The sequence below is a fragment of the Larus michahellis genome, chromosome 5 (genome assembly GCF_964199755.1).
Source record: "Larus michahellis chromosome 5, bLarMic1.1, whole genome shotgun sequence".
Lineage (NCBI taxonomy): Eukaryota > Metazoa > Chordata > Aves > Charadriiformes > Laridae > Larus > Larus michahellis.
The window spans coordinates 71,636,153-71,647,382 of NC_133900.1; the positions used below are offsets into that span (position 1 = coordinate 71,636,153).

An 11,230-nucleotide genomic window follows, 5' to 3' on the forward strand; every position below is an offset into this window, starting at 1 on the left:
TCATAGGAGACAGGTTGTTTTGGTTTTTTTTTTTTTCCCCTTACCTGTGGTTAAAAGAAATCTGGCTAATGCTGAACACAATCTTTGGGTAGTGAGTGTGCGCTTACTAACTTGTGATTGAGTTAGCCTTAAAAGAGGTTATACTACCTCTCCCAAAATTACCTGAAAAAGGAGAAACCCACACTATGTGAAATCTTAATACTGGGATGAAACTTTGGGTTTGGAGGAGATAAATATTTTATATGTATTATGTATTCCTTGACCACCTGAGTCTGGCTGCTGTTTATCTGCAGCTCCTTGCTGATAGCTCAGGTAACTGTAAGAAGGGATAAAACGCCCTTAACCTCAGGCCTTTCTTCTAATGCTTTATGTCCTGGTCTGTGCCTGCCAGCCGTGTCGTATGGTGCTGGGTAACGTATGTTCTTAGGTGGTTGCTGGTGCTCTGTGTATGTTGCAAGCATAATGGCTTCCAAGCTTTTTTGGAAGGTAATTTAAAAATATAAGCTTTGATTAAAGCCATGTGTGGTCTGAAGGTGTTGGGTTACTGGGCCTTGTTACTGCTCGTATAATTGCCTGATAGCTGAAGCTAGCAGGCGGTTGCAACACATTTTAATTCAAATTTTGAGGATTAGCTAGAGCTCAGTGTACTTAATTCAATTCTGAACATCAGTCTCCTTCAGTTTCTGTTAGCAGGGAGGTGAAAGCTATCTGCGGGGGAAAGGTCTGTTGCGTGTCACTCGCTGTTATCTACAGCAGCATCTTATGCTGCCTGTTGGAGGTTGTGGCAGGGTGGACAGAGGCCTCCTGGGGCATCTCTGCTGCAGCCTCCGGCTCCAGCGCAGGCTCGGAGCCGTGCCTGCGGCTCAGGCTGCTTAGCAACAAAGGCTGCAGGAGAGGAAATGCGTGTGGCATGAGCGCAGGAGGATGGAAGGAGCAATAAAAATCAATATGGTAGGAGGGAGGGGACAGGAGAGAGCAGAGTCCAGCCAGCTGTATGTCGTACCTGGGGAAGCGTGTTCTAATTCTGCAGGGGACCATTTTCATGTCTTTAAGGCCACTGCTGAGGGTACCTGCCATAACTCTGCCTGCGTACAGGTACTGTGTCAATGCTGAAGCAACGTGAAAGTGCCTTTGAGATACCTCTGTATTTCTCTTACAGTGATTGCAGCAGTAAAATGTTACTGGTTTTGTTTTTGTTACCTTTGAACTCCTACACTTCCTTGATTTCCTGTGCATCCTCCCTAATTTAAGTAGCTCTTTTGACCCTCTCCATTTCTCATCTAAGCTCCTACATGTTGTTCCTGAATTTACCCCTAAATTTTCACTGTGACAATTACTGAGAAGGGCAGGAGCTTGTGCAGCCTGTTTTGTGTTTTATGCCTGCTCTGAGAGAAACCTGCAACTGGCAGTTTGCCGCTGCTGCTCTTCCAGGTATGTGAGAAGTCTATTGAGCAAATTGCTTAATTTGAATTATCAGGTTCCTGCCATGTGGAGCGGGTCCAGAGGAGGGCCACAAAAAGCACCTCTCCTGTGAGGACAGGCTGAGAGAGTTGGGGTTGTTCAGCCTGGAGAAGAGAAGGCTCGGGGGAGACCTTATAGCAGCCTTCCAGTACCTAAAGGGGACCTACAGGAAAGATGGGGACAAACTTTTTAGCAGGGCCTGTTGCAACAGCACAAGAGGTAATGGCTTTAAACTGAAAGAGGGAAGATTTAGACTAGATAGAAGGAAGAAATTTTTTATTATGAGGGTGGTGAAACACTGGCCCGGGTTGCCCAGAGAGGTGGTAGATGCCCCATCCCTGGAAACACTCAAGGTCAGGTTGGATGGGGCTCTGAGCAACCTGATCTAGTTGAAGATGTCCCCGCTCATGGCAGGGGAGGTTGGACCAGATGACCTTTAAAGGTGCTTTCCAACCCAAACTATTCTATGATTTTTGTGCAGCCTTCCAGTGCTGGACTTTCGGCAGCTAATATGTAGAACTGTCCTTGGAAATACTTGAGAAATATTTAAGAATCTCATGTAGGATTTCAGGCTTATCTCTTTAGACCTATGCACTGCTAATTTAGAACCGTATCCAGTGTTGACTGTGCACAATTTATCATTTTCTTAACAGTTTTCTTCTCGGCTATGTTGAAAGCTGTAGTTAACCTGTTCTGTAGGTGGCAGCATTGGGAAACTTTCAGCAACAAGTCTGATTCAGGAGCCACCAAATGGCCAAACTGATCCAGGCGCAATGTTACTCAACCACGTATGTAATGTGAAGTCCACAGGTTGTCCTATGGCTTTCAGTGGGACCACTCGCATGCTTCAGCACACTTCTGATTTCAGAGCCAAATATCCAATCCTTAATTTAGTCAAAAGTTAACTTAGGCGTGATGTAATGTCCAAAGCCTCTGACACTTTTCAATAGCTTTGGCTTAGCTCCATAGCTTATTTGCAGCTGACGCAGCACTACACCCCTTCTTTGTCCAGTATATACTGCTGTGCAACGTATGCACTATTTCCATGCTAAATAGGATTCTTTTTGGGGGGAGTAAAGAAAGAAAGGGTAGGAATAACTCCAGCAGCATCCAGCTTTTGATGCACAGACCAGTTTATCAATCTATGAATACTTAAGGTGGAGAACTAGTTATGTGAAAAAGGGAACTAGACATACTAATATCCTCTGCCTTTGATGCAAAGGCACGGGGGGGCTCTTGGGGCCAGTCCCATTAGCCCGTGTGCTGGGCCTAGGGAGAAAACAAGAGACTGGCCATAAACCTCATCACAGGATCCCTCTCCTGGCACTGCTGACAGCCAAGAGGAGGCTGATGACAGGACCACAGCTCGGTGAGACCGTGGACCAAATGGGAGCAAACAAGAACTGGGCAAAATGCAGCCAGATGCTGAGTAACAGCATTAAAATTCCTTTGTGGCCAAAGGAATTTAAAATATCACTTGTATTTTGTCATTTTTAAATTATTGCACAGGATGATATTAAGTTACAGGGAGCGGTTGATATTCCAAATGCTTCGAACCCAAAGGACCTCAATAGATGAGAGAATGGGGCTAGAAGAAACCTCACAGAGGTCAACCCGGTGAGGGGCAGAGCTTGGAACCTGGCTGGAGCCACCAAGGCTGGGAGGTGGTGGGGCATGTTGCAGCCCTGCTCTGCAAGCCCTAGGTCTTGCGGCAGGTGCCAAATTTAATACAAGCCCGTGTGTTTTGTGTTTTCCTCGCAAGTAAGGCAGATTGGGAGTTGTTGGGAGGAGGGAGGCCAGCAGATGGAGGGAAGTTATTATCCATCTCTGCTTGGCACTGGTGAGGCTGCACCTGGAATAGCATGTTCAGTTCTGGGTTGTCCCATCTCCATCCCCTCACCCCACCCCTCGCATCAGTCCAAGAAGGACATGGAGGAATCTGGTGAGGGTCCAGTAGAAGACTACTGAGGCAGCCAGAGGCAGGAAGCATACGGCCTACATGGAGAGGCTGGTGGAGCTGGGCAGGTATAGTCTGGTACGGAGCAGACTAAGGCAGATCTAATTATGGCCTACAACTACTTCAAGGGCAGTTGCAAAGATGACAAAGCCAATTTTTTTTTTTTTCCTGGTAGTAGGAGATGGTACATCAAAGGGCAGTAACCACAAATTGCAGGTTGGAAGGTTCAGTTCAGGACATCCAGAAACTAGAAGAGTACTCCTTCACTGGGAAGGTAGTACAGTACTGGAACAAGCCATCAGAGAAACAGGGGCATCTCCATCCTTGGAAATTTGCCAAGGACTAGGATTTAACAACCAGCTTTTGTTAAATTGCCCCAGATTACCTGTTACAGTATGAAAAAATTGGAGCAGCGAGCAGAGTTGTTCCAGCCTTGGGAAGGGAGTGCTGTGTTGCTTGATGAGGAGCTAACTGTGAGTCTCCTCCCTGTGCCATGTGTAGGGGATCATTCCCTGCAGGAAGAGCTGGAGGCTGATGTGCTGACAGCTGCTTTTCTCCTCTGGCTGTGGTGGAAGGACCAGAATGGCTGCAGGAACAGCAGCCGATGTGCTGAGGAGGTGGTGTGGTTTTTGCTGCTGATGGGAAGGTTGTCTCTTCACAAAGAGTTGGGGAAAAGCAGAGGCCAGGGGCAGATCTGAGGTAGCTCTTCCATGGTCAATGAATCAGAAATAGAAGTATGGGGAGTCATCCCCATGGGTGGCTTCCACCTCCTCCTGTTTCTTGCCCATGCTGCATGTGTTGGTGTAGAAGCACTTCTACACCAGAGGCTGACTGGTCTGTTGGCCATGTCACTTTCTTAGAGTGACATGAAACGCACTTTAATTCCTTTGAGGTATGTGAGAGACTGGAACCTCAAAATAATTGTCTCAAAGCTTGCTTAAGCTTCTGCAAATCAACGGCAGGCTTGCAGGCCAGTAAGAAGCTTGCTTGTGTCTATTTAACACTTTCTGCAGACCATTCTTTTGCTTATCAGTCACTACCCAAGATTGCCACCAGCTGAAAAGGGTGTAGGCCTTTGGTTATCAGAATGGCCAGACCCTGCCTACCCCAAGGCTTGCCCGGACTTGTCCCGCTACCTCAAACTCGCTGAGATACAATGACTGTGCTGAACCCAGCTCTGCCCAAGCAACAGAGGCAGGAAAAGCTCATATGGTGACCGTGTTAAATGACAATTAGCTGGGCAAAGGCCACCATCACGCTGACTGGTCAAGCTATAGGTCGACCTGGACTATAACTGGTATGGTGACCCACCACAATTGGGACCAGGATCCCCACCACCATGACGACTTGAGAACCACGGATCAACGGGATGCCGCTGAACTCCAGAGGACTGTCGGAACGCCGTTGGGCCTGTGATGGTGACTATACTCTTGCTGTGCTCCATAATACTGCTTCTCCTTTCTGCCTTTCCTCGTCTCAGTGACTATTGCTGGGGAATAACAATAGAGCTACAGTGATCGGCATCTAACCTCGTTTGTGTCTGAATCTCATGCTTGGAATCATTGCAAACCTCTCCTGGGCCTAACATAGTTGGACCGGGATGTAAAATGGTGTCTCACTGGTGTTCTCCTGTTGGCTCCTTCCATAACCTCAGGAGCCCTTTCCTCATCTCTCTAAGACTTCAAGTGTGCTCCCGTGTACCCAGCATGCATCAGAGCAACAGGCTGAGGGCCCTCATTAGCACCCCATCCTTCTGCCTTGGTGTGTTCTCCTTCTGTGGTGACTACACAGGCAAGCCTGATATTGTCCCGCTCCCCCTTCAAGCCCAGTTGAAGGCTCTGTCAATGAGCTCCACTTACTCCTGAGCAAAGACCCCCTTCCCCGTTTCAGAAAGATGACACCAGCAAGCCTCATGCCGTGCAGGCCGCCCCAATCTCAAAAACCACAAAACTGTGCGGGTGACCCGAGCCACGGAGATATAGACTCTGTCGGTCTCTTTATTCCATGGCTGCTGCACACAACTGGAAAGAGAGAGGAGAAAATACCCTGTGGTCCAGATTCCCTTACCAACTGTCCTGATGCACTGGAGTCTCTTTTGATGGCTTTTGGATTCTGTGTTGTGGCTTCATGATCCCCATGTGGAAGAGCAGTAATGGGTAACGGTCCGAGGTCCGTACCGCGCTGGGGAGTTTCCTGTGATGTCCTTAACTTGGGCCCCAGGGAGGCAGCAGACTTCCCTAAGAGGAGGCTCTGCCTGGCATAGTGGAGCCTCGGTTCCCCGCAGAAGGGAGTTGCCTACAACTCTAACCCATTTCTCCTTCGTCGTCAAGGTGGTCGTGATATGGGATGTAGGCCTTTCTGACCTCGGGCACACCTCTGGGGAGATGGACCGTCATCCCCATCTTCATCCATTGACTGGCCTTCCCCATCCAGAGCCTCCTACCTGTGGTACAGAGGCACCTGGGAAGGTAGGCTGGGCAAGGAGGGGGTTCTCCTGCCACCCTGCCTGTGGACTTGCCTCCATTCACTCCTTTCCTTGAAGCTACTCTCTTCAGCCTGGTGGGGGGAGCTTGCAGGATGCCCTTCACCTTCTTGGGTTTTTTTCTGGTGGCTGTTCCTGTTTCTGTCTCGGGGAGGGCAGAGCAAGATTCCACCAGTCTATCACTTCCTTGGACTCCCTGATGACCCTAAAACCTCCCAATACCCCTCTGTAGACACCTCAAAACCAACTGGAGACCCCCGCAGCCCCTCCCAAATCCCGTCAGGAGCCCCCAAAGTCCCAGAAACACCCTCTTAACCCCCTAATCCCCCCCAGGACCCTCCTCAGTCCCACCCATGGCACCAAAAACCCCCTCAATATCCCCCAGAGGGAACACCAAAACACCCATGGGAACCCCACCAAGTTGGATAGACCTGTACAGCTCTTCGTATGTGGTCCTACCTGCTAGACTTGGGTATTTTATGGAGACTGCCAGGGGAGTTGCATTTGTTCGTGGTGGCTGGGGTGGAAAATGCAAATGCTAAGTGGGAAGACGATTAGGAGTCTGTTGCAGTACACGTAGCTCCAACAAAACTTGCAATACTGTTGTGTTTGTGGCATTTTTAGTGGCATTGGTGGAAAGAGGCGGTTTGTGTTTTGAGGTTCCCTTCTGCCTGGCTTTGCAAATCTGACTTGAGCATGTGCTCTGAGGAAATGTGGGCCTTGAACCCGGGAGTGTTGCTGCTTAAAAGCACTGGCTCTGGCGATAGCTTCTCTTAAATACAAGTGTTTTTCGGGTACCGAGCTTCCAACGCGAGGCTTGCAAGAATTCTTCTGTTCTAGCTACGGTAGATGTTCATGGCAATAATGCCTTACAATGAGCAAGAGACACTGCTACTTGTTGTGAAAACGTGCTTTCTCGGTCTACCTTCCTCTTTCCCAAAAGCCCCTTTCCCCTTCTTTGCTTTCCTTTAAAAGCTTGGGGTCTTTTAGAGACGGTGCCTAGTGCTCTGTACATCTTTTATTTCCTCTGCTGTGTTGAAGTCCACCGAGCCCAGGGACCCCAGGGCTCTGCCCCACGGCAACGTGGACCGCGGGAACGCACAGCTCGGCCGCAGAGAGGGGCTGCGCAGGGGCTCAGGGCCGGTCCTGGTCCCCCCCACCTCTGTGATGTCGTTATGGGGCACGTTCCGGAGCCACCAGGCAGGCAGGGGTTCTACGAGGGTGTTGGAGGGAGGGCAAGGACACAGTGCTGTCGGCACCCCAGAGAGAAGCATCTCCCACTGCCTGAGGCTTCCACGTGGGCGATAGCTTGTCTGGCACCACGTCCTCATCCTCAGCCAGGGAGAGGAAGATGAGTGCTCGCACCGCCTTCCACGGGCTTTGCCTGGAAGGGAACCTGGGCAACGTGATCATCATCGTGGATGGTGTTGAATTCGTTGCCCACAAGACGATCCTGTGTAGCTGCAGTCAATACTTCAGGTGAGTGCTTGACAGAGGAGGGGATGGGGCCCAACAGTATTTCCTGCTCTGTGTCACACGGCCTTCGTGTATCTCCAGCACTTACCTCGGCACTCCAACTCTCCTCCGGCAGTTCCCCCTAGTCCTGGGACCTCCCCAGACACCAGAATTCCTCCGCACGCTGGGATCGAAGAGCAGCGCTGGAAATGGTGTCTGACGAGGCCCCAGATGAGGTGCAGGGCTGGGAGCGTGGCCAGCCTGGCTGCTCCGCTGTCAGGCGGGAGGCTTTCTTCCCCCACACCCCGTTATTCTCTGGTGCTCTTGCTGAAGCGAGGTGCCCACTTGCCCTGTGCCTCTCCGTCCACAGCCAGAGGCTGTCATTCCGTTTTAAAACAGGCGGCTAGGAAACCCTTCCTTGAGAAAACTCCACGGCCTCCCAGCATGGCTACTACTGGTGCCCGGGGAAGGAGGCAGAGGGGATAACGGGGTCAGGGTTTAACGCAGCAAGGCCGCTTTCTTCCCCAGCGCTGCTTTGTTTTTTTCAGGGCTTTGTTTTCCAGACACTGGAGCAATGCTGAGAAGACCGTCTACAAAATCCCCGGCACTTCCCCTGAAATGATGGGGCTCATTATCCAGTACGCCTACACCGGGACGGTGCCGGTCACGGCTGACAACGTTGTCAGTTTGCTGATCGCCGCAGACCAGTTCAATGTCCTGGGCATCATCAGGCTGTGCTACGAGTTCCTGAAATCCCAGCTCCACTTGGAAAACTGCATCGGCATCTGGAGATTCACGGGCCACTACTACTGCCCTGACCTGCGAGAAGCAGCCCACGACTTCATCCTGCGGCACTTCGAGGAGGTGACCAGGGCGTCCACAGAGCTCCTGGAGCTCTCCGTCAGCGACCTGGAGCGCCTCCTGGAGGAGAAGGAGGAGCTCCCTCTGAAAGAAGAGGCCGTGTTCGAGGCCCTTCTCAAATGGCTTGCTCATGACCTGCAGGCAAGGAGGCAGCACGTTGCAGTCTTGCTGGGCCAGGAAGGCTGGAGGAATGGACAGAAGGGCTTTTTTTTCTTTAAATAAACTCAGCGTTACTGACAGTTAAGGCACTTTTGAACTCCTAGGTGCGCAAGGGTATGCGTTTGTAGTTCCTATTCCCTGTACTTACACGTCACTCTTCCAAATCTGCAAGTGCCATTTCTACCAGTTTCATATGAACTAGATTGTCCTAGAAGGTCCTATTGACCGACTCCTTGAGGAGCTGGAAGTTTGCTTTCCTCAAATCCAGGGTCCTGACTTTCCTCTTCCCCCCGACACCCACACCCCTCAGGACTCTGAACTCCACCGGTGCCTGACCACTGCAGCCCAGGCTGCCTCCAATCTTGATCTCACCCGTTAGCTCATTGGCGTTGGTGCCCATCAGGTCCGGTATGGCCTCTCCTCTGGTGGGGCTGTCTCTTACCTGGCTTAAGGAGTTCTCTTCCAGGCACTCCGCCGCGGGAGTCTCCAACAGCTCGCCGTGCTGCTTTTCCGGCAGCTGCGGGGCTGGTTGAAGCCCCCCAGCAGGACGAGAACCTGTGAGCGCGATGCCTGCCGCTGTAGCTGGAGGAAGCAGGCGCTGCCAAGAGGCTCCCCTTGATCGGGCGGCCTGTAGTAGACACCAGCCACAAGGCTGGGTTTCTTGCCTGGCTCTCTAATTCTTACCCATAAGCTTTCAACCTGCTCTTGGCTATTCTTCAGAGACAGCTCTTCACGCTCCCTCCGTTTCTTGACCTAGAGGGCAGCCCCTCTGCCCCTCCTTCCTTCCTTCCCCATCACTGGCCATCCATCGCCACACTCCAGTCATGGGATTCGTCCCACCGAGTTTCAGTATTGGCTAGTAGGTGTCAGCTTTCTAGCAGCACGGCGGCTTCCAACTCCTCCTCTTTGTGGCTCCTGCTGGGTTGGTGGCGGTGGGAGGTTGTGGGGGCTGGCTGGGCAGTGCGCTGGCTTGGTTTTGTTGGTAGCTTTCCTGGGCAGGTTTGCTGGGTAGGTTTGCTGGGGATGTTGGCTCGGGACTTGTCTGGGTCGTTGCCTCGATAGTTGGCTGGGTAGTTGTCTGTGTAGTTTTGCTGGGTAGGGTGGCTGGGTGGTTGAGTGGGTATGTTGCCTGGGTGGTCGGCTGGGCAGCTGTGCTGGGTAGTTTTCTTGTCTGTGTACTTTTCTTTGGTAGGTTGGGTGGGTGGTTGGGTGGGTAGTTTCCTTGGTTCGGGTGGGTGGGTGGGTGGTTGGCTGGTAGTTTTCTTGTGCTGGCTGTCCGGGTATGTTGGCTGGGTAGGGCAGCTGGGTAGCGGGCTCAGTGTTTGGCTCAGTAGATTTCTTGGGTAGGTTGGGTGGGTGGCTGTGTGGTTAGGTGGGTGGTGGCGTGGTTGGGTGGCTGGGTGGGTGATTGGGTAGATGGCTGGGTAGGTTGGCTGGGTAGTGTGCTCAGATGGCTCTGCCTGGGGGAAGAGCAGTAATGGGTAACGGTCCGAGGTCCGTACCGGGCTGGGAAGTTTCCTGTGATGTCCTTAACTTGGGCCCCAGGGAGGCAGCAGACTTCCCTAAGAGGAGGCTCTGCCTGGCATAGTGGAGCCTCGGTTCCCCGCAGAAGGGAGTCGCCTACAACTCTAACCCATTTCTCCTTCGTCGTCAAGGTGGTCGTGATATGGAATGTAGGCCTTTCTGACCTCGGCCATACCTCTGGGGAAGATGGACCGTCATCCCCATCTTCATCCATTGACTGGCCTTCCCCATCCAGAGCCTCCTACCTGTGGTACAGAGGCACCTGGGAAGGTAGGCTGGGCAAGGAGGGGGTTCTCTTGCCACCCTGCCTGTGGACTTGCCTCCATTCACTCCTTTCCTTGAAGCTACTCTCTTCAGCCTGGTGGGGGGAGCTTGCAGGATGCCCTTCACCTTCTTGGGTTTTTTTCTGGTGGCTGTTCCTGTTTCTGTCTCGGGGAGGGCAGAGCAAGATTCCACCAGTCTATCACTTCCTTGGACTCCCTGATGACCCTAAAACCTCCCAATACCCCTCTGTAGACACCTCAAAACCAACTGGAGACCCCCGCAGCCCCTCCCAAATCCCGTCAGGAGCCCCCAAAGTCCCAGAAACACCCTCTTAACCCCCTAATCCCCCCCAGGACCCTCCTCAGTCCCACCCATGGCACCAAAAACCCCCTCAATATCCCCCAGAGGGAACCCCAAAACACCCATGGGAACCCCACCAAGTTGGATAGACCTGTACAGCTCTTCGTATGTGGTCCTACCTGCTAGACTTGGGTATTTTATGGAGACTGCCAGGAGAGTTGCATTTGTTCGTGGTGGCTGGGGTGGAAAATGCAAATGCTAAGTGGGAAGACGATTAGGAGTCTGTTGCAGTACACGTAGCTCCAACAAAACTTGCAATACTGTTGTGTTTGTGGCATTTTTAGTGGCATTGGTGGAAAGAGGCGGTTTGTGTTTTGAGGTTCCCTTCAGCCTTCTGCCTGGATTTGCAAATCTGCAGACACAGCTCTTCACTCTCCCTCCATTTCTTGACCTAGAGGGCATCCCCTCTGCCCCTCTTTCCTTCCCTGTTGCTGGCCATTGATCCTGAGGAGGACCCTTAAGGGTGACAGGGAACCTTACTGGAAACAGGTTCAGAAAAAGCGTGGAGAATACTTTATAACTAAATGGGGAAAGGAGAGAATTCCTTCTTGTTTTTTCAGTCATCTTTCCAGCAGTACTATAAACAACATGAGAGAGTTTAATGAATTTTCCCAAATCCTTGAAGAATTGCCGTGCATCAGAAATGTAGTTCTAGATGAAGCCTAATGCACAAGCAACAACCAGCATAGAACTGATTTGAAAATTTC

General features: G+C 51.6%; 1 protein-coding gene across 1 annotated transcript; it reads left to right on the top strand.

Annotated features, from left to right (window-relative positions):
- The first annotated feature begins 4,566 nt into the window (after positions 1 to 4,566).
- On the top strand, positions 4,567 to 8,455 carry LOC141744033 (kelch-like protein 10). Its single transcript, XM_074589232.1, has 3 exons — positions 4,567 to 4,836; positions 5,749 to 7,379; positions 7,904 to 8,455. Exons 2-3 carry the CDS (start codon positions 7,252 to 7,254, stop codon positions 8,436 to 8,438), a joined length of 663 nt encoding a protein of 220 aa, XP_074445333.1. The 5' UTR covers positions 4,567 to 4,836; positions 5,749 to 7,251; the 3' UTR covers positions 8,439 to 8,455.
- Positions 8,456 to 11,230: the final 2,775 nt, after the last annotated feature.